General features: G+C 40.8%; 1 protein-coding gene across 1 annotated transcript in view; it reads right to left on the reverse strand.

Moving 5' to 3' along the window:
• LOC131859552 (uncharacterized) overlaps window positions 1–21,723 on the reverse strand; it is a 247,870-nt gene that overhangs the window by 131,761 nt on the left and 94,386 nt on the right. Inside the window, exon 3 of the mRNA XM_059213460.1 lies at window positions 15,359–15,441. Within this exon, the coding sequence (XP_059069443.1) occupies window positions 15,359–15,441 (83 nt within the window). The remainder of the gene's footprint in view (window positions 1–15,358; window positions 15,442–21,723) is intronic.

Raw genomic sequence — 21,723 nt, forward strand, 5'->3', positions numbered from 1 at the left:
ATTTCTCAGTATATGCAGCAGTAACAGGGCAGTGGGAACAGTTCTCAATTTGGCTGGTTTGTCTTTATATTCTGAAAATAAAATTTTCATTTGGCCACTCTCAAATTTAACCAGGACATTGGGCAAAATTATTAGTTGAGGGAGTTCATTAGGTCCGTGGTTAATCCATTTACAGGTTGCTTTTCCAGAATATTCAAAATTAAACGGAAAATTTTCAGAATTAACAGCAGGAGGGAAAGAAACAACCTGGCAGGTTTCCGAGTCATGTAGAGTTTTGCACGGTGGGTTGTACGGCGGGAAGGCTTCAGCAGCTATATTAGGAGGTCGCCATTGGTGGTGCAGCATCTCAATAGCGTCTGGTGTATGCAAATCAGCATCACATTCCACATTAGGTTGCGTAGGCTGAAAATTAGTCTTGAAACCGAACTCAAACTCAGGAAAGAGAGGCGCATCATCTGTCAGTGAACCCTTGGGTTGTATGAACAATGCGGCCTTATGCACTTGTATCAGTATTTCCTCAAACAGCAAAGACTCTTTGATTGATTGGCTCTCAAAAACATCCTCGATGGACTCTTGGACTGCATCGTCCATTTGTGGGGCTGCTACAAACTGCTCTTCAACCTGTGGCTGATCCACAAAGCTCCCTTGATCGTCCTCTTGAACACTGTCCTCATCAGTTGCAGGGATAATAAATTCATCTGCTACCTCGGTTTGATTGACCGGTTCATCTTGCTCAACACTTGATAGCCCCAACTTAACATCGTCAGAAGGTGTGGTGTTGTATTGATTTTGCGATCTTCTATACTCGTCTGCAGCAAGGTAGGCACTCCACACTTTGCTGGTGATGCTCTCCTCTGGTTCTTCCAGTAGTCCAAATTGGGCTTTGACTTGACTGACTGCTTCTATGCATAGCGAGCAGGTGAGCTCTGAATGTGGGGTGCGGTGAATTCTGCACCACCAAGGTGACAGCACGTTTTCCAAGCATAACTCCTCTTCGAGACCAAACTGACTCTCAATCAAATTCTTGAATCTTGTTGATTCTTCGATGCTAGACGGAGGACTGGGGATATCTGGTTGTACAGTCGCCTCTGGTTTGGGGACATCCCAAAAGAATATCTGCCCCTGTAATGCAAGCTCGACCCTTGACAAAAATGTCAAGCAATTCAGTTCATCGTGCGCTGTGGTGTCATGAATTCTGCAGTGAGTTGAAGATGCAAATTCGAACAGCTGCCTTGGATAGAACTGCAAACTCAACCTCTGATGGATTTGAAAAATTTCGGACTGCGAACAGCCTTCATGAAGCGACGGACTCCACATACTGACTCAGAAATATTTTTGGTATTTTCAAGTTTTCTGATTTTTTGACTTTTTTGGTTTAACAGGGATATTGCATATCCCGAATATAGCACTTAAAAGGTCGATTAGACTCAACTTGCTGCCTGGAACTGTAAAGGTGCCCTCCCCAATTTTGTTGCGTGCGGAGGGTAAAAAAAGCTGCAGGGTTACTCTTTACAACTGTGGGCTGATATGATGCGGTTTTAGCTGTTTAGACGTTCATCATACGCCCTCCTTCTAGCGCCAATTCTGTTGACATGTCTAAAATCGCATTGCTGCAGACTCCATACGGCCAATGCAAAATAGAATAACCAGCTAAGTATCCTATCCTCTCTTGAGATAAGGAAGTCCCTAATGCTGTTTTTGGTTTGATCAAAGGGGACGACCTCAAGGTTTCGATTGTCAGGTCTTGACTGCGAGACTACTCAGTGGTTTGATGTGTTTTTTGCTGGAAATACAAGGGGACTTACGATTTGCAACAAACTGGTCTGCTGTGATTCTCGAATTACGCAATAAAGAGCAAAAGGAAAGGGTTAGGAGATCTAAAACTAACAACATGGGTATGCGGGTAGACAGATTCAACATAACCAATTCCTGCTTCGCCAGAATAGCTCACAACCTTGCAGGAACGGTGCACTCTTCAAAGGGACTTGGAAGATTTTCAGACTGGAGACGCAAAGCTAAGCACCCAATTCTAGCGCAGCTCAGACGGACACCTGCAATTGAACTAAGCACAATTAAAAGCTCAGGTTAACCATACAAAAGGATACACAATCAATATATCCTCAGTGGTATGAGCCTGAATCTATCAAATACCTGCACACCCAAAATAGAAACATCTATCTAAAATGCTGAGAGAAACCATGGAAACAAGATGAAAACAAGACAATAAACACTAAATCAATGTCTATATATTGATTTCAGCTGCCTATTACAACAATTTCTGCAGCATCTCTATGCTACTATTAAGATCTAACCTATTCTAACTCTTAAATCTAACTATCTAACAATCTCTAACTATCTAACCATCTCACTATCTAACCCTTTACAAAAGAAAGGCCTCTGCCTTTTATAGATATTACAATTTTGAATTGAAGGCTAGGATGGACTGCATCCAAGGGTCCTGATCTGCCTTCCAGAAGCTGGCAGCTTTAACCCATGCCGAATTAATTCTCAGTTATCCAACCAGCAACTATCTAAACTACCTGCCACTATTTGGCTTTAATTCAGGTCTATCCAATCTTCTTGGTGGTTGGAAATAGTTATCCACAAAAATATCTTGTGCGGGACCCATAGGCAGTTTACAATAAAGCAGTTTCAGTTTTTTTAGAAATTGAATTCCTGCAATTAAATCCAGCTATGTGCTTTCTTGAGAATGCATAGACTTGGAGCATTCAGAGTGTTCTTTGGTCTTTGGTCCTGGTGGTGGACTTCATCTTTGTTCAGCGGCACGGTTCCCAATGTTTGGTTGCTCTCGCACTCTTGCATCTTTTCTTTTCCAGTCTTCAGTGCCTGGCCTTGATTGCGATCCTTCTTTGATTTGCGTTTGAGGCCTTCTCCTGGTTCTTCGATGACGTCGCGTGACCTGCGAACGATCAATTTCAATAAATCAATTTGAAAAATTAAATAATTTAATTTAACAAACATTAAATTTAATTACGACGTTTGGCTTGAGAAGCTCTTTGTCAGATGTATCTTGAAAATGCTTCTCCTTTCTCTTCGAATGTAAAATCTGATCCTTGGTCTTGATAGTGTTTGGGCGATTTACTTCTGCGTGATTTTACCTTAGGAGTCTTGGGCATTTTAAACGAGTTTATGGCGTTTTTAAAACTTCTTATAGCGCGATTCTGGAGGTTTGAAGAGCTCCTGCAATTTTTAAAATCCTAACACTCATGCTTTTCTGGTGAATTTCGGAGAATGGAGGGGGGGGTTTTTGCGAACTGGAGATATTTCGGAGCATTTAACACCTTTTGCAATTTTCAAAAACTTCGGACCCTAGGCCCATTTTCGCAAGTTTTTGCATCTTCAAACTTCGGAGCTTCAAGGTATTTTGCAATTTTGACGATTTCCAGAGCTTAACGCCTTGCCAAAAAACTTCGGACCTTTCGTATGATTCTGCAAATTTCGAAGCATTAAGCATTTTTGCAAGTTAAAAAAGTTTTCGGACCTACATGCCTTTCGTAAAAAACTTCGGACCTTTAAAAGTGTTTGCAATTTCTTTTAAAAACTTCGGACCTTAACCACCTTTTCGAAAATTCAAGGTAAATTTCAGACCTTTAGCCCCTTTTCACAAATTTCCGAGTGTTTAGATGTTTTTAACGAACTGGAGGCATTTTCGGACCTAAACCACCTTTTTGCAAATTTATACAACTTTGAATTTCGGCCCCAAGGTCCGAAATTGGGTAACTTAAGTGAATTTCGGGCTCCAGGGGCTTTTTGCAACTTTTCCACATTTTTAAATTTTGGCCCCAGGGTCGGAAAATGAGCATTTTAAGTAAAATTCGGACCTAAAGGCTCTTTTGGCAACTTTCCAAGCATTTTCGGACCTAAAGCACCTTTTTGCAAATTTATACAACTTTGAATTTCGGCCCCAGGGTCTGAAATTAGATGCTTTAAGTGAAATTCAGACCTCTGGGGGCTTTTGGCAACTTTTAAACATTTTCCAGTTTTGGCTTCTGGGTCCAAAATTGGGCATTTTTAAGTAAAATTCGGACCTAAACCCACTTTTTGCAACATTTCACATTTTCAACTTTTTGCCCCAGGGTCCGAAATGGGGCATTTACTTTTTGCAATATTTCACATTTTCAACTTTTTGCCCCAGGGTCCGAAATTGGGCATTTTTAAGTGAAATTCGGACCTAAACCCACTTTTTGCAACATTTCACATTTTCAACTTTTTGCCCCAAGGTCCGAAATTGGGCATTTTAAGTGAAATTCGGACCTAAACCCACTTTTTGCAATATTTCACATTTTCAACTTTTTGCCCCAGAGTCCGAAATTGGGCATTTTAAGTGAAATTCGGACGGAAACCCACTTTTGCAATATTTCACATTTTCAACTTTTTGCCCCAGGGTCCAAAATTGTGCATTTTAGCGATTTTAAACGTTTTCCTCAAGAAGTGCGAGCTTGGGTACTCAGGCAAGTTTGTCAAGATCTCACCGAAGGATCATTTTATGGAATATAACATTTAAGTATAAGCACTTATACTTTAAGTTATATTCCATATATACTTTCAGGATGTTTGAGAGTGGTTTCGGACCTCCAGGAGTTATATTGCAAATTCTAGTTTTTGGAGGATTCCTCAGTTTTCCAGACTTAGCCAAATTTCAGGATCAGGACATTCCAGACTCCATCACTCACCAACTTGACCTAACTCAGACCTTCATATCCCCTTCCTCTTCTACAAAGACAGAAAGGCACAAACCGGGGGGTCCCTGTGCAAGACGGGGATGGGTGTGCGATTCGCACAACAAATACTTGAATCAATCTAGTGCGATCTTCAAAGGAACATAGGATTTTCGTGCTATCAAATACAACATTGGAACTTTTACATTCATAGTGAGCATTTAATAACCGAACTGAGCATATGAAAAGTTCAAATTAACCATGCAGAAGGAAAGGCAATCAGCCATTCCCTAATGGTGTGAACTGCGAGGATTCTATCGGATGTTTATTTGAAAATGCTATGTGAAGGAAAGAAACAAGACTGAAAATTTTCTAAACTAATGAAGAAGAAGACCATGCACTCACAAGGAAACTTGGAAACAGTCTTAACTTTGCATTAAACCCTGTAAATTTCGCCAGAGCTTTTAAAACAATCCAAGAACTTCTTACAAAATGAGGGAAAACCAGTCCCTTAAAAAGGCTTCAAAAATGGATGAATGGCCCAGATCTAATCTAAACAAATGGTCCAGATTCATCCATAAAACATGGCTGCCCATATCCATAAATGGGAGGCAAATATCAACAACCACCCCAAAATGAGCAATAACTACCCAAAAAGGATAATTAAAACTCATCCAAAATTATCCAAAAAGGTGCATTCATAAAGTTTTACATTTTAGTTGACTTGAAAGTCAAATATGACCCTTTTGGCCAAAAGTGCACTTTTCAAAATTTAAAAAGGAAAAAAGTGCATTTTTAGGAAAGCACTTTTTCTTTTCCAGTTTCAAATCCTTTTATCAAAAATTGACTTTCTTCATGCAAATATTCCCGCCAGAGATCTCGACCTGCTGCACGTTCCTCACGAACATACTCCTGGAACCTAATACATAATTGGAAAAGCAGACTGAATGGAGGCATAGGAGGATGGCGAATTTTATATTGCATGCCTTTGAGGTATTGGTCTACCTGCTTCAGACCATCTTGCCAACTGGAATGATTACGCTCAAAGCACAACATGTCCGAGTGGAATTGACCGGCAAAGCCTAGGTCCTTAGTGGAATAAGTGATCTTATTTGTTCCCAATCTTTCCTCCCAGTCTAGCGGTATCACTTCATCGGATTGGTCATTTACCCATCCCGAAATCATTGATCGAAGGATTATCTTGCCAAGTTCCTGCATGGTTTTCAGAATTACCTCGCATGCAATGTGTTCTCTATCGATGATTTCCTTCGCATCATTCTTCATGTTGATAGTCCAGTACCATTCTTTAAAAATGCCGATACCATGAGGGTGTAGGATGTCGGAGAGTGTAGAGATCTGTGCCTGGGTCCAAAAAAGAGCGTTCATGAGGGGAAGAGTAGTGGCAGCCACTTCCTGGATGTGGAGGGATTCCCTCTTTACCTCTAATAACTTAACCAAAGTGGTTTTTCGGTGGCAAGCCATTTCCTTCACTTCCTCAAGGATTCATTCTCCCCTTCTTCTGATGCCTTGTATCCATTCCTTGACGGCCCTTGTGGTGTCCCGTACTCCTTCAAATTCTGTTGTGGTCCTCTGTGCCAATGCTGTCAGGGGAATGTGGGATTCGGAGGCATTGTGTAATGGTCTCAGGAGTTGATCGATGTACCCTTCGGCCTGCTCAACACGAGCCTAATACATATCCTTCTCAACTGTTATCTCTTCAAGTTGCCTAAGTATGTTCTGCACTGAATCCTTGAATTCTTCCTTTTCTTGCTCCCTAGTGGCTCGTCCAATGGGGACAATCGTGATGCTATAATCTGCTAATGTAATCTGATCTGTTGGCTTGTCTACAGGCGGGGTGGCAATGTGAAGAGTGCGGTTCCTTTGATCATCTTTAGTCATTCTAGAATATGCCTTGGGCTTTTTCTTCCCCTTAGCTTTAGCTTGGTCCATGTGTGAGAAGATGTCCTCCAAATCAATAGGTAGTTTGGTGGCGGCCTTGCGTTGAGCTCTGGCAATCAACCATTCTTGAGGTACTGTCTGGGCTGATGATATGGTTAAGTTTGCATTCTGTTCTTTGATGTTTTCAGCCGACTCATCGCAAATTCGCAATTGTTCTGTTACCGGAGGGGTGGAGGAGGTGTCAAGCTCTTTGCTTGCAGCAGAGTTTTCTCCTACTTCGCTAAACAATTGTCTGATGCCTTCGTGTGATGGTAGCTCTTCAGTCTTTTCAAGCTCGAGGTCTCCTCTGTCTTTTGCTCTCCTTCAACAGTAGAGTCATCTTTGGCAGTGTTATGGAGCAGCAATTCATGGCAACTCTGTTGGGTGGGTTCATGCACTTTGATCCCCTGGATGGATGGAATTTCTCCTTCCTCAATTTGGTTACCTGGCTCGGCTGGTTCAATAGCTATTAGCTCAGCTTCTAGCATGTCGGGTGCGGGAGGATCATCAGCTCCAAATGCATCGATGTCACTCTGGGAAGGAGGAGCAAGTATATAATCCAATTCTACTACATCGTCGGACGAACTGGGGTCCTTTGACGATGAAGTGACCTCTGGCCTCCTAATGGGAATCTTTTCCCTTCTTGTTCTCTTGGATGTCCGAGTTCCTCTGCAAGCCTTAGCCTTCTTTCTCTTTTTAGGTTTCACAATTTCTTCTCTAGGTGCACTGGAAGTTCCCTCATCTTCAGAAGACTGAGAATTGAGGCTGCCCATTAAGTGGTAAGTGAACTGGACTCCCTCATGAATTAGCCTTTCAATCTGCTGATGCAACCATAGGTCTGTATATCTTGCTGGGGCTGCCATGACTGCCTCAAAATCAGTGATAGGGTCCTACGACCAATCAATGCCTGGCAGAAGATGTCTCATTCCGTCAAATTCCCGGACTTGCAAACAATTCCCTGAATCCGTGAGTTGATCCGGGACCCGGCGATATTCAAAGAGTCGCATTTGCTGCACACTCAACCTCGAATATTCACGCCTCCGAACCTCATAGTCATCAGAGCAGTTTTTCCAATAGTCTTCAACTGATTCCTTTGCTCTGTACCATCGGCCATAGGCTCTCTTTGCCAGATTATCGTGATCGAAATATTTCCTCGGAAAATGCTCTTGTAGGCCATAGGAAGCCATCTCTGCGAAGGATTCCTCTGCTAGGGTGGGGGTCTTCAGATGGACATCCTGGTTGCCTATAATCATGGGGAACACGAATCCAGCCTGCTTGCTATCTCTAAGTAAGATGCCGGCCGGACGCGACTGCCTTGCGACCTCCATAAGAACTATCTTATCGGTTGGGTACCATGGAAGTCAGAGAGGGGCACCATCAAAGCCAACTATCCGGATATAGGAGAACCTTGGGAACTGGATAAACCAGGCCCCGTATCTCTGTACTAGAATAGTAGCTTTCTCTGAGAGCCTTATGTGCACTAGCCTGACTAGGCACATTGTGAAGGCGTCATTGACGCACTCATACTGGCCAACTGCATAAGCTGGGCTGTTCTTTTCTCTCTGAGCTATATCCTGATAGTGAAGCTGTGGGTAACAATCATATACCTTTACCTGACCAGACCCATTCCCGATTTCACCTTTCATTATCAAACCTAGCAATGGCTGGTTCTTGGCGAACATGTAGACCAAGTAGGAGGTCATAGTGAAGCAATTTTTGCTCTCGAGCTCAATTAGCTGAGTGTGGATGTTGTCGCTTATAATCTGGGCCCAGTCAAACTTAGACTTCCCAACGAAGACTTGCTCTGTGAAATAAAACATCCATTCTTCAAAGTAGTTGGATTTAGGAGGTCCCATAACCCTGCTAAGTAATATGACCATATCCCCATGCTCATTGTGAAAGTCACTTCTTGGGGTCTTTTTCCCAATTCTAGCACTTGGAGGCCTTCTCTCCTTGTACCACTCTTCGTTGATCAGTGTTCTGCATCTGGCCGGATTCATATCATATGCCCCCTGTGCTTCATCTATAGTCGTGGCCTTGGGATTGTTTGGGAAGGGAATGTCGAATGCGTCACCAATGGCCTCAGGAGTGAAGTTGGCGAGAGTCATATTCTCGAGGAGCACCAATCTGGAACATGGCTGATAATGTCGGGCAGCCTCTACCACTAACTCACAGTTTTGTACTGCTGGAGGAAATCCTGCCGCTTGGGCGATGCCACTTTCTACCATCTATCTAGGCTTGCCATATGCGTTAGGGGAGAAGACCCGATTCCTAAAGTCCTGGATGTCAATATGGCCTAGGTCGGTATCACCGACAATGTCCCAGACGCTTTGAACTTTTGACTCCCTCAATCCCCCTCTTTGATACTGGTACTTCATCCTTTCAACTTTGAGTGGGATATCTAATTTGGATGCTCGCAATGTCTCGGCTGTAGCGGGCGTCTTTGATGATTCTACCGCCGATTTAGGCATTTATCCTGCATAGTCGGATGCGGATTACGAGGCGATACAAAAGAAGTAAGGCGGGTTAGATAGAGGATACTCCAGCATTCAAGAATTAATTCAAAATTTAGATTGGAAACAGAGTGACATTGCTAGCTGAGAGCTTGATTGAGCAAAACATTTATTCATGAAGCTTTTGATCGCGAATTTATATTTAAGCACTTTCTGGATTAATTTTCAAAAGGGACAAAGCTCGAAAAAATCTCCTAAGTTTAAAAAATGCAATTTCTGGTTAAATCTTAGGAGCAAATTCTAATTTCAATTGCTTTGCATGACGCTTTAATAATCGGAAAAAAGATGCGAATTTGAAGATTTAAGAATTTTAATCACTTTTGCACAGGCATGCATCCAATTTATAAATATTTCAGATGATTAAGAGAGACAAAGCGTACTTACCTAATGAAAATGGATGGCGAGAAATTGCCCGACTTGCTGCACAAGAACGGACGGATAGTTCTGCAAATTTTGAATTTCAACGGCTATCTCTCTAATTCAAATTTTCACGGTTTGGATTGGAAAAGAATTTGCAATGTCGACTTTTAGACTAAGCGATTTCCACTTTAGGCGAAATGGCAATTTGAACTTGAATGTTTGGAATGGTTTATGTCAGCATTTTACTTTGGATGCAAATTATGCTAAATTGGCTCTGTATTTCTCTTTAACCCTCACGCGATCCCTTTCTCACGCAATTTACCCTAATTTCGGCGGAATGAGGGAGCTTTAAAAAAACTTCAACTTCTGCGCAGCCTCATCCTCCGGATAGCAAACTTCGGAGCTATGGCACCGTGATCTTCGAAGGAATGGAGGGGTTTTACCAATTTCAAATTCCTTCATTTGCCCTACGCGTTGCGACTTTGAGGATTTATGGCGAATTTCGGACCTTGGAGAGGTTTGAAAACTTATGAACTCTCCACACCATTTGGCTTGTCAACTAAGTTCGGCATTTTTTGACGATTTTGCAAACTTTAAAACCCTCTAACTCTACTCTCCCGCAATACTCCCTTCCTTCGCGATTTTCGGCACTCACGAGGCTTCTGCAAACTTCAGACCCTTTGGCGTTTTCGTGAACTTATCAAATTATTTCCATTCTGCCCTTAGGGTCCGAAATTCGGCGTTTATAGGAGTTTTCGGCAACCTTTTACTTTTCAGACCTTAAGGCACTTTTGCGAATTTTCGGAGCTTTTCGGACCTTAGGGATTTTTTGCAATTTTCGAAGCTTTCAACGCCTTTGAGAACTTAACAAATTTCGGACACTAACACCTTTTGCTATTTAACAAATTTTGAAATTTCGGCCCCACGGTCCGAAATTTGACAACTTAAGTGAAATTCGGACCTTGGGGGGTTTTTTGCAAATTTTAAGGCATTTTCGGACCTTTTGCCCATTTTTTCAACTTTTGAATTTTTTAAATTTCGGCCCCTAGGTTCGAAATTCGGCCCATTGGGCAATTTTGGCAATTTTTTAGCTTTTCTAAAATTTCAACCCTAAGGTCCAAAATTCCCCCTGGGCGATTTTGCCAAGTTTTTTTTAACTTTTCTAAAATTTCAACCCCAGGGTCCAAAATTCGGACCCCTAGGCGATTTTGCCAAGTTTTTTTTTAACTTTTCTAAAATTTCAACCCCAGGGTCCGAAATTCGGCCCCCTGGGCGATTTTGCCAAGTTTTGTGGATTTTCGGACCTTAGGCCCATTTTGGCATTTTTTGTGAATTTCTCTCATTGTGGCCAGAAAGTCCGAAATTCACCCCATCCTGGGCATTTTGGCGTTTTTTACCTTTTCCTCAAGGAGTGCGAGCTTGGGCACTTGGGCGAGTTTGTTAACTTTGGCATTTTGAAACGAAATTCGCTCCTCCAGCTGTCGAAAATCGTCATTCATTCAAATCTCGTAAACTCCGCAAAAACAAACCTCATGTAATCTATCTCATCGCGAAAAATGGCAATCTTGGGTCGTCATGCGACCTTCAGACGCGCTGTTCTTTTCTTGGCGGGCTTCGCCAACTTCTATCACCTTACGCCTATTCAAGGCGATTTCACAATTTTGAACAATCTCTTGGAATTTGTGCCCGAGGGCTAGACTAGCCTAATGGAATCATCAGCTCTTTTCTTTCAATATCATCACTTCACGGACCGGTCGTGGACTCGCTCGAAAGGACACGAGACACTCTGCACGAAACTCAACAGTGCGAAGACGAAAGGCTCAAAAAAAAGGGAAGGGGGACCCTATTGGCGACAGGGAGCGTGTGCAACGCACAACAAGTCCCCAAAACAAACTAGAGCGAAAAAGGGGACATTACACTATTTCAATATTGTAACTTTGTGCAGTTCTCTATGAAGGCAGTCATATTGTTTGCTTTTGATCTAGAAGGCTTAGCCACCAAATAGCCTTTAAAATTGTAAGAAGATCCTTGACAATCCACCACCAAATCCAAATCATTACTATAAGGTCTTGGATGGTTCACTGTCGGATCCCTTTGATGTGCATGTTAAAATCTCCCTATTTGGCATTAATCTGAAATCGGATAACATAGGTCTATCATTTACCATTGACATGTTTCCACTTGTTATCTATCAGTTTCGCATTGATTAGTTTTATTGGCTGTTAGCCTAGTTTGGAGGCCCGTAGGCTAGTCGGGGGGCAAAAATTAGGGTTCCCTATTTTCTAGGAGGATTCTTTGGTGTTTTCAGGGGGTATATGTGGGAGTTTGATAGTTTGGATTCTGGATTCCTTCTGAGTTTTCAGAGAGCTTCAGGATGGTTCAACATGCATCTACATCGAGTGACTTTTCCAGACACTATTTTTAGTAAGTGCGACAGCTGCTCAAAATGTGGTTAAAATCACTTTGGAAACACTTACTATTTTTAGCAGTATGCTATTTTTAGTAAGTACTATTTTTGGCAGGATGTTAGCAGGCCTATTCAGATGGCTACTTTCGGCAAGTCAATTTGAGCAGTTGGTCTTCCAGCATTTTTTGGTGCTATTCTTGGCAAGGATTCTGTAGCTCAACTCAGTGGCTATTTCTGGCAGTATTATTTTGGCAGGATCTTGTATTCACTCAAATGACTATTTTTAGCAGTTCAGTTCTGAGCCCCAACTCAGTTCAGTTTTGGTGATTTCCAGCACTTTAGTCTCCGGCTCAATTTGGCAATAATCAATATTTGAGAAGGTATTTTTAATATATTAATACCTTAGGCATGAGGTATTAATATTTGATTATTTTATGGATGGACGACCAAGGAAGGGAGAAAATATTAATTTTGTCCTACGACTTTTTGGGCGAATTATTTCACCTTCTTTTTGGATGCCAAAGTGCAATTTCATGAATATTATTTTTTAAGCATTGATTTTATCAAAAGTGGCGATATGGATGAAAATATTTTTATGTTGCAAAGTGTGGACCAAGGGAAAAGTTCGAACTTGAAGACTAGGTGGTGGATCTTCATCTTGGGCGCCATATACTTGAAGGAAATGAAATGAAATAAATCGCCAAATGTGAGTGGAATGAAATGACATGTGATTTGGGCGAATTTGGAGGCATTTGCATTTGAATTTGAGCCTTCAAAATCTATAAATGAGAGGGTTGGGCTTCTCATTCATCATCTATGAAGAAAATTATAACAAAGTGCTGCCAAAATTTGGAGTGAAGCTTCGGGGAATGCATACCTCCTAGCTACCGCTTGGTTTCTTGCTTGCATACAGCAAATAATTGAGCTTGTGACTACTCTTCATCCAGAGGAGTAGATTTGAGGAACAATGTCGCAAATTTGTGTGTCAGTTTCAGATATTTTGGAGTTTTTTCTGAGTGTTCATGTTGTTGGTCGCGGTGTGTGCTGAAGCGTGTTTTCGTTCATAGCTCCTTGTGTCTGCGTCAGGTCATTCTGGGTATTCGCTCATTCATCTCCTATGTCATGGACAATTCATCTTGTAAATTTTTGTTGGTTTTCTTGGAGTATTGAATTTTATTATGCAAGTTGAAGTTTTCTTCTGTAAACGCCTTATGCTGGGAGTGCTTTGGGTTGCGTGTTGAGTGTTTGGAGTCATATTGCTGCTGTTTTCCAGTACGTATTTGGTCGCTCAATGCTTGTTGTTGGTTTGGGTGTGTTCTTGGGTGATTTGAGTGGGTTTTGAGTGAGTTAATAGATTTTTGGTGTGGATTAGTGTTGCTGGTTGTGCATTTTCAGCCTGCTGTCATATATATCAGATTTTCGAAAGTTGGATTTTGGGTGTGTTTTTTAAAGTGTGAGTAGATTGGGTGGTTAGGTGATGACTGGAGGTGTTGTTGCAATTGTCAGCTCATAATAAGCACTTGATTATCAAATTTCATATTTATTGTAATGCTCGTTAGTAGTACTAACAGCAACATTTCCCACTACATAAGTGGAAGAGGCTGGCTTAGCCGCCTATCTTAGATTAGTAATATTTCTTATATTCAGAAATCATTGTAATGAATTTGTAAAGCTGATTAGTAGTACTGACAGCTATCTTTCAGATTTCTTATTGGGTTCCCACTGCATAAGTGGAAGAGGCTGGCTTGGCCACCTATCTTGAGTTTGTAATACTGTCCTCCCGCTGAATAAGCGTTGGAGTTGAAATGAATTTCCATTTCTTGTCCTCCTGCTGAATAAGCGTTGGAGTTGAAATGAATTTCCATTTCTTGTCCTCCCGCTGCACAAGCGGTTGAGTGATTGCATTCTTCAGTTCTTTGCCTTGTCCTTGGCTGGTATACCGCCAAGTGATTGCATTGTTTTAATATCCCGTTGTATAAGCGGAAGGGGCTGGCTTGCCGCCCGAAGATTGTAATCATTTTCAGATGTTGGCATCTAATGATCCTCTCGACACTATATGCTCTTACCCTCCCAGATTGGGCTCTCGATGATCAGAAAGTGGAGGGTTACTTTCAGCAGCATTTGGTTTTCATTTCCTAACATTAACAAGTGTTGTGTTGAATGTAACTTTGTGAAAAAAATCGGAAAAAATTAACAAGGATATTACAAATCTCCCTATTTGGCATTGATCCGAAATCGGATAACATAGGTCTATCATTTACCATTGACAAGTTTCCACTTGTTATCTATCAGTTTCGCATTGATCAAAATTTGCATATCATTATCTAAAAATTTGGCATTAATCGATTTTGATAATGTCGTAATTTGATTAGCTAATTGCCAGTAAGTTGCTTCTTAGATTTATTGTCCCCACCTTGCCCACATTGGGAACTTGGTAATCAAAAAGAGCTAGGATTTGAGTTGATTGTTGAAATTTGGTCAATTTGAGCTAATCGTCGTGCCAGAGAATACAATTGGAGGAATAGTATAGTGAATTGTAAGGTTCTTTTGTAGGTACTATGATGTCGTCAATTTACTCTTAAGAGGATAAGTGATTGTAGTGATGTATACTCTTTTGAAATCAACCCAAGCTTAGGTCTTTTTTGTGGTGGAGTTTTTTTCCCAAAAGGGTTTCTCCAAATAAATCTGATGTTATGTTTTGCATTTTTTATGTTTGCTTCTACACCAGTTCATTAATTATATTGGTTTAATCACATACTTTTATCAGATAGAAAATACTTTCATTGTGTCATTTACCTTGTTAGTCAACAAATTTGTGAAAGCTTTCAATGAGCTTTTTGGAAACTTTTATATGTTTGATAATGTCATCTTTCTTTTAGAAAGTATTGTTTCTTTCTCTAGCTTCTATCAAACTATGGCAATCAAATGATCCATATTATGCTGGAAAAGAAAATGCTATATTTTCATTTTTCTATCCTTATTTTCGTTTGCCGCTGTTTGATGAGCAAGTTTCAAGTGGGTGTTAGCACCTCACCAACTTCTAGGGTCTTGGGTCCAATAGCCCCATTGTATTCTAGAAAAATAATTAAAATATTGTATGAGCTTATCAAATTCAATAATTGCTTCATAGCCAAACCCACAGACAAAGAAACTACAGTTTAATGTATTAAAATGAAAGCACTTTTCTATGAAATTCAAATAGTTGATCATTTTACACCTAGTTAAATCAATTGTAATGAAAGACAGTCAACCGTGAGCAGAAACTTCCAGCGCAGATTAATAAGTTAGCATCCTGTGTAAACATATAAAAGGAGAAAGATTATCAACATACTGCTATTTTTCAATATTTATAATTTCCCAACAAATTAAGGCTTCTCAAGACATAAATTTACACCTACTCAAGACTTGAATAATTAAGGTGGTCGTGTTTGACTTGTATTAATAAAGGAATAATGACCAACCTGGTAGCGTAGTCGTTCTGGCCATGGTTCAGCAAATGCCTTTTTGAAACCTTTTTTTATTTCACTAGGAGATGCCTTTACCCCTGAAAATTTTGATTGACCCACAACATCGCAATTACTATTAAAATTTCCATTTCAAAGCTCAATTTGAATCTTGCTGATCTCAAACATTTGTCAATAGTAAAGGACTGTGTATCTACAGAATTAACTAATCTATACTATAATGTGCTCAACACGGGGAACCTTGATTTGCATCTCACTAATGAAGAAGTAAATAGTGAACTACTGCCAAGGAATGTCAATATAGTGGGAAAAAAAAATTATTTACCAGTCTACTCAATCATAAGCATACTGATACAATTAGTTGTATTTGAACCATATTGACATGTTCATGAACAAGCTTTCACTACAAAGTGGCCAATCAACATCTTAAACTAAATATGCAAAAACAATACTGAAATTAGACCCAAGAAGAAAAACACTATCATTTTCTATTTAAAAACTCATACTGACATCATCACTACATTTAGTATGGGTTTCTGATTATTTACAGCAAATATAGCTCTTTACTCTCATAACCAACTTAGCTTTATTAGGGTTTTGTACTGAGCAAGCCAACCTCATTTGGTGCATACAAGTACTTTGTTAAGTCGCAATATAAAAAGCACCAACAAGTCAGTCTTCTGTCTACTTTAACAAATATTGACATAAACTCAGAGAAGGGAGGGGGTTCAAGAGAAAATTGCATGCTGACATTGTAAACTGTAAGTGAAATTATTAAGTTCCCTAACGTTGAATGACATCCTTTGTTTCATCAAAATTTGTTGTTCTTGACCAGTCTGCCTGATGTTGACATTTGATGTTCTAACAATTGCAAAATCTGACTATTTTCAGTAGATAAGTTGATTGATTATGTTGTTTGACATATATACTTTGATCAAACTGAAAATTAATGCTATTTAATAGCTGTACCAGAATTGAAAAAGGAATAAATGCATTTCAATTGATAGCATTAACTGATTGTTGACGTGTCTGAAATCGCATCGCTACGGTTCCATCCGCCAACGCAGAATAGAATACTAAGCATCCTATCCTCTCTTGAAATAAGGAAATCCCTAATGCTGTTTTTTATTTGATCAATATGGATTACCTCAATGTTTCGGTTGTCAGGTCTTGACTGCAGGATAACTTAGTGGTTTGATGTGTTTTGTTGGAAACACAAAGGGGACTTAAGGTTAGATAACAACTTTCGGGTGAGTTCCCTAAAATTTAACAGTCTTATATCGGTTGATTTCAGTTGGATTGATACTAACTCAGCTGGACTATGTGGTTTCTTCTTGGTTAAAAAAAAGGAACAAGAGGAAAGGGGAAAAGAGATAGAGAAAATCTGATTAATTAACTAAGATAACATGTTCAGGAAAACAAACAGAAACCTCCAAATAACCAGATTTAACATTATCAGCTATTTAAGCACAATGCTGTAAAAAATCCAGTGCAATCTTCAAGGAGAACTAAATTTTCATGCTACTAAACATAAATTTAGAATTTTAACATTCATTCACTTACTGTTTAATAACCGCACTGAGCATATAAATGGGTTCAGACTAACCATGCAGGGGGAATGACAATCAGTTAGTCCTTAATGGTATGAACACCAAGGCTTCTATCAAATGTTTATCCTAAAAAACGCTATCTGAAAATGAAAGACATAACAAAAAAATTAAATGGTGAAGAAGGAGACCATGCACTCACAAAGAAATGAAACAGCCTTAATTTTCCATTAATCCTACATAAATTTCGCCAGAGCTTCAGCAACAATCTTAAACTTCTTACAAAAATAAGGGAAAACCAGTCCCTTTAAATAGAGTTCCAAAAATAGATGAATGGCCAAGATTTAAACAAAACAAGTGGCCTAGATTCATCTGAACAAAATAATACCCATGCCCATAAATAGGAGGTAAATATCAACAACCACCTAAAGAGGAACAATAACTATCTAAAAAAGGTAATTAATAACTATCAATAACAGCTCAAAAAGTGCACATGCACGGAGCTCAAAATTTACAGCTGACTTGGCAATCAAATATGAACTTTATGGCCAAAAGTGCCTTTTTAGATTTTTAAAAGAAATATGCATTTTATGAAGGCACTTTTTCCTTTCCTACAGTAGACTCCTTTGTGATAAATTCGACCTCGGCATGCAAATATTCTTTCCAGAGGTCTCGACCTGCCACACGTTCTGCCCGAACATACTCTTGAAATCTAATGCACAGCTGGAACAGCACCGTGAACTAAGGCATAGGAGGATGACGTATCTTATATTGCATGCCCTCTAAATGACGATCTACAAGCTTCAAACCATCTTTCCAGTCAGATCGATGAGCTTCAAAACACAAAATGTCCGAATATAACCCGTTGGCAAACTATAGGTCCTTCGTGGAGTAGGCGACCTTATCCATCCTCAATCTATCCTCCCAGTCCGGCTACACTACGTCATCAGACAGACTATTTTTCCAGCCCAAAACCATTGATCGGAGAATCCGACCACCAAGGTCCCTCATGTTCCTCAATATTTCCTTGCATGTCTCTTTCTCTTTGTTAATGGTGGCCTTTGTGTCATTCTTCATGCTGATGGTCCAGTACCATTATTTAAGAGTGCTGATGTCATATGGATCTAGGATGGCGGACAATGTAGGAATCTGTGCATGGGTCGTAAAAAGAGCCCTCATGAGGGGAAGAGTTGTAGCAACGACCTCATGAGCCTTGAGGCATTCCCGCTTTACCTCGAATAATTTGACCAAAATGGTCTCTCAGTGGTGGGCCATTTCTTTTATATCCTTAATGATCAATTCTCCCCTTTCTTTAATGCTTCGAATCCATTCCTTGACATCCACAACGGTATCTCGTACTCCTTCAAACTCTATGGTTGTCCTTTGCGCCAATGCTGATGGGGGAACATGAGATTCAGGGGCATTATGCAACAGTCTCAGCAAGTGATCAATGTACCCCTTGGCCTGCTCAGTGCGAACTCGATACGTGTTTCTCTCAACAGTTATCTCTTCGAGTTGCCTGAGCATGTTTTGCACGGAGTCCTTGAACTCCTCCCTTTCCTATTCTTTGGTGGCTCGTCCGATCGGGACGATCGTGATGCTACAATCAGCCAGTGTAATTTGATCTGCTAGCTTATCGATAGGCGGGGTGGCGATATGGATGGTACGGTTCCTTTGTTCATCCTTGGTTATTCGGAAGTAGGCTTTAGGCTTTTTCTTCCCTTTGGACTTTATTTCCCCTATGCGAGAGAAAATGTCCTCTAAGTCAATAGGTGGCTTGGTGGTTGCCTTTCGATGAGCTCGAGCAACTAACCAATCTTGAGGTATGGTCTGCCCAGATGCTATGGTCAGATTCCCACTCTGCTGTTTAATGCTTTCAGCTGGTTCATTGCATATCTACAACTGATGCTTTCAGCTGGTTCATTGCATATCTACAACCGATCTGTTATAGGAGGAGTGGAGGAAGTGTCTAGTCCTTTGCTTGCAGCTGAATTCTCTCCTACTTCACTGAACAACTGTCTGGTATCTCCATGTGATGGTTGTTCCTTGGTTCTATCAAGATCGTGGGTCTCATCTGTCCTTTGGTCTCTTCAACAGTGGTGTCATCTTTGCTGGTACTGTGCAGTTGCAATTCATGGCGACTCCCTTGGGTGAGTTCATGCACATCAACCCCTTGTTTGGACGGAATTTCTCCTTCCTCAACTTGATTTTCAGGCTTGCTAGACTCAATGACCCTCACCTCTGTATTTAGCTTGTCCTGTGCCGGAGGATCATTAGCTTCAAATGCATCAACATCGCTCTGGGAAGGCGGAGCAGGTATATAATCAAGTTCAATTACATCATCATCGGAACTAGGGTCTTTTGATGATGAAGTGACCTCTGGTTTCCTAATAGGGATCTTCTCCCTTCTTGTCCTTATAGATGTCTGAGTCCCTCTGTTGGCTTTGGCTTTCTTCCTTTTTTCGGGCTTTTCAACCTCTTCTTTTGGTGCACTCGAGGTTCCCTCATCTTCAGAGGACTGAGAATCAAGACTACCCATCATATGGTAGGTGAATTGGACTCCCTCATGAATTAGCAGCTCAATCTGTTAGTGCAACCACTGATCAGTATACCTTCCCGGGGCTTCCATAACTGCCTCAAAATCAGTGATTGGATCCTGTGACCAATCGATGCCTGGCAAGACATGTCTTACTGCCTCAAACTCCCGAACTTGTAAGCAATTTCTTGAATTCGTTAGTTGATCCGGGACCCGACGGTATTCATAAAGTCGCATTTGTTGCACACTTAACTTTCAATACTCACGCCGTCAGACCTCATAGTCATCAGAACAATTCTTCCAATAATCTTCAATTGATTCCTTTGCTTTGTAGCACCTGCCGTAGGCTCTCTTCGCCAGATTGTCATGATCAAAACATTTCCTTGGGAAATGTTCCTGTAGGCCATAAGAGGCTAACTCAACAAGTGACTCGTCGGCATGTGTTGGATTCTTTAAATGGACATCAAGGTTACCTAAAATCATAGGGAAGGCAAATCCGGACTGCTTCTTGTCTCTGAGTAAACTATTCGCCGGACGTGCCTTCCTTGCAACTTCCAGAAGAACTACTTTGTCGGTTGGATATCGTAGAAGTCGGAAAGGAGCACCTTCAAAGCCAACTATTCGGATATAGGAGAACCTTGGGAATTGAATGAACCAGACGCCATACCTCTGTACCAAAATGGTAGCTTGCTCTAAGAGCCTTATGTGTAATCCCCCTTGCATCAGCCTAACTAGGCGCATTGTGAAGGCGTCATTGACACGCTCATACTAACCAATTGCATAAGCAAGGTTGTTCTTTTCCCTCTGAGCTATGTCATGATAATGTAGTTGTGGATAACAATCGTACACCTTTACCTAATTGGGCCCGTTCCCGATTACACCTTTCTTGATCAACCCTGGCAGTGGTTGGTGTCAGGCGAACATATAGACTAGATAGGATGTCATGGTGAAGTACTTTTTCTCTTCAAGTTCGACCAACTAGGTATGGATATTGTCACTTATGATCTGCGCCCAGTCGAACTTGGATTTCCCAACAAAGACCTGCTCTGTAAAGTAGAACATCCACTCTTCAAAAAAGTTAGATTGGAGGACTCCCATAACCCAACTGAGCAAGGTGACCATATCTCCATGCTCATTATGAAAGTCACTTCTGGGGGTCTTTTTCCCAATTCTGATGCTTGGAGGTCTTCTCTCCTTATACCACTCCTCATTTATTAATGTCCTGCACTTGGCGGGGTTCATATCATATGCCACTTGCGCTTCATCTATAGTTGTTGCTATGGGGTTGTCTAAGAAGGGGATGTCAAATGCGTCGCCAATGGCCTCAGGAGTGAAGTCAACCAGGACCATATTCTCAAGGACTACCAATCTGGTGTTTGGTTGATAATGCCGGGCAGCCTCCATTACCAGCTCATAATTTTGCACTAATGGGAGAAATCCTGCTGCCTGGGTGATACCACTTTCCATCATTCGCCTCGGCTTGCCATAGGCGTTAGGGGAGAATACTCTGTCTCTGAAGTCTTGAATGTCAATGTGGCCTAGGTCACTATCACCTACGTTTTCCCATATGCTTTGGACCTTTGATTCCCTCAGTCCTCCTCTCTAATACTAGTATTTCATCTTTTCGCCTCTGCGAGGGATGTCTGATTTAGAAGCTCGGGACGTTTCGGCTGCACCAGGTGTCTTTGAGGACTCTACTGCAGATTTAGGCATCTATCCTGCACAACCAGATGCGGATTACGAGACGAGATGAAGGAAACAAAACAGGCTAGATAAAAAGGATACGTCAATGCACAAGGATTAATTGAAAACAGAATTTGAAGAAAGCATAATACTGCAGCAAAAGAGCTTGATTAATTTGGACATGAACATTATTGAGCTCTTTGATTTAAAAATTTCCTATTCGGCTGCGGTTCAAGGATTTAGGCGATTTTGACTGCTAAATTTGCACTTAGATATTTAAGATCAGTTTTCAAAAAATGGATGAGGTTTAAGATTCCCTAAGTCTAAAAATTGCATTCCTGGTTAACTTCTGGGACAGACTCTGATTTTAACTACATTGCCTGATACCTTTCAAATGGGAAAAGATGCAGTCTAAAGACTTAATCATTTAATCAATTTTGCATAAACACATCTAACCAATTCTGCATGCATTTTGAATGATTCCAAGGGAGACGCAGCAAGCTTACCTGGCAAAATATGGCGTCAATCCACACAAATCCGGCCTGCAGAATTGATTTCCTTTGAAATTTGAAAATGCCCCTCTTTTGACTTAATCA

Source organism: Cryptomeria japonica, chromosome 10, assembly GCF_030272615.1.
Source record: "Cryptomeria japonica chromosome 10, Sugi_1.0, whole genome shotgun sequence".
Classification (NCBI taxonomy): Eukaryota; Viridiplantae; Streptophyta; class Pinopsida; order Cupressales; family Cupressaceae; genus Cryptomeria; species Cryptomeria japonica.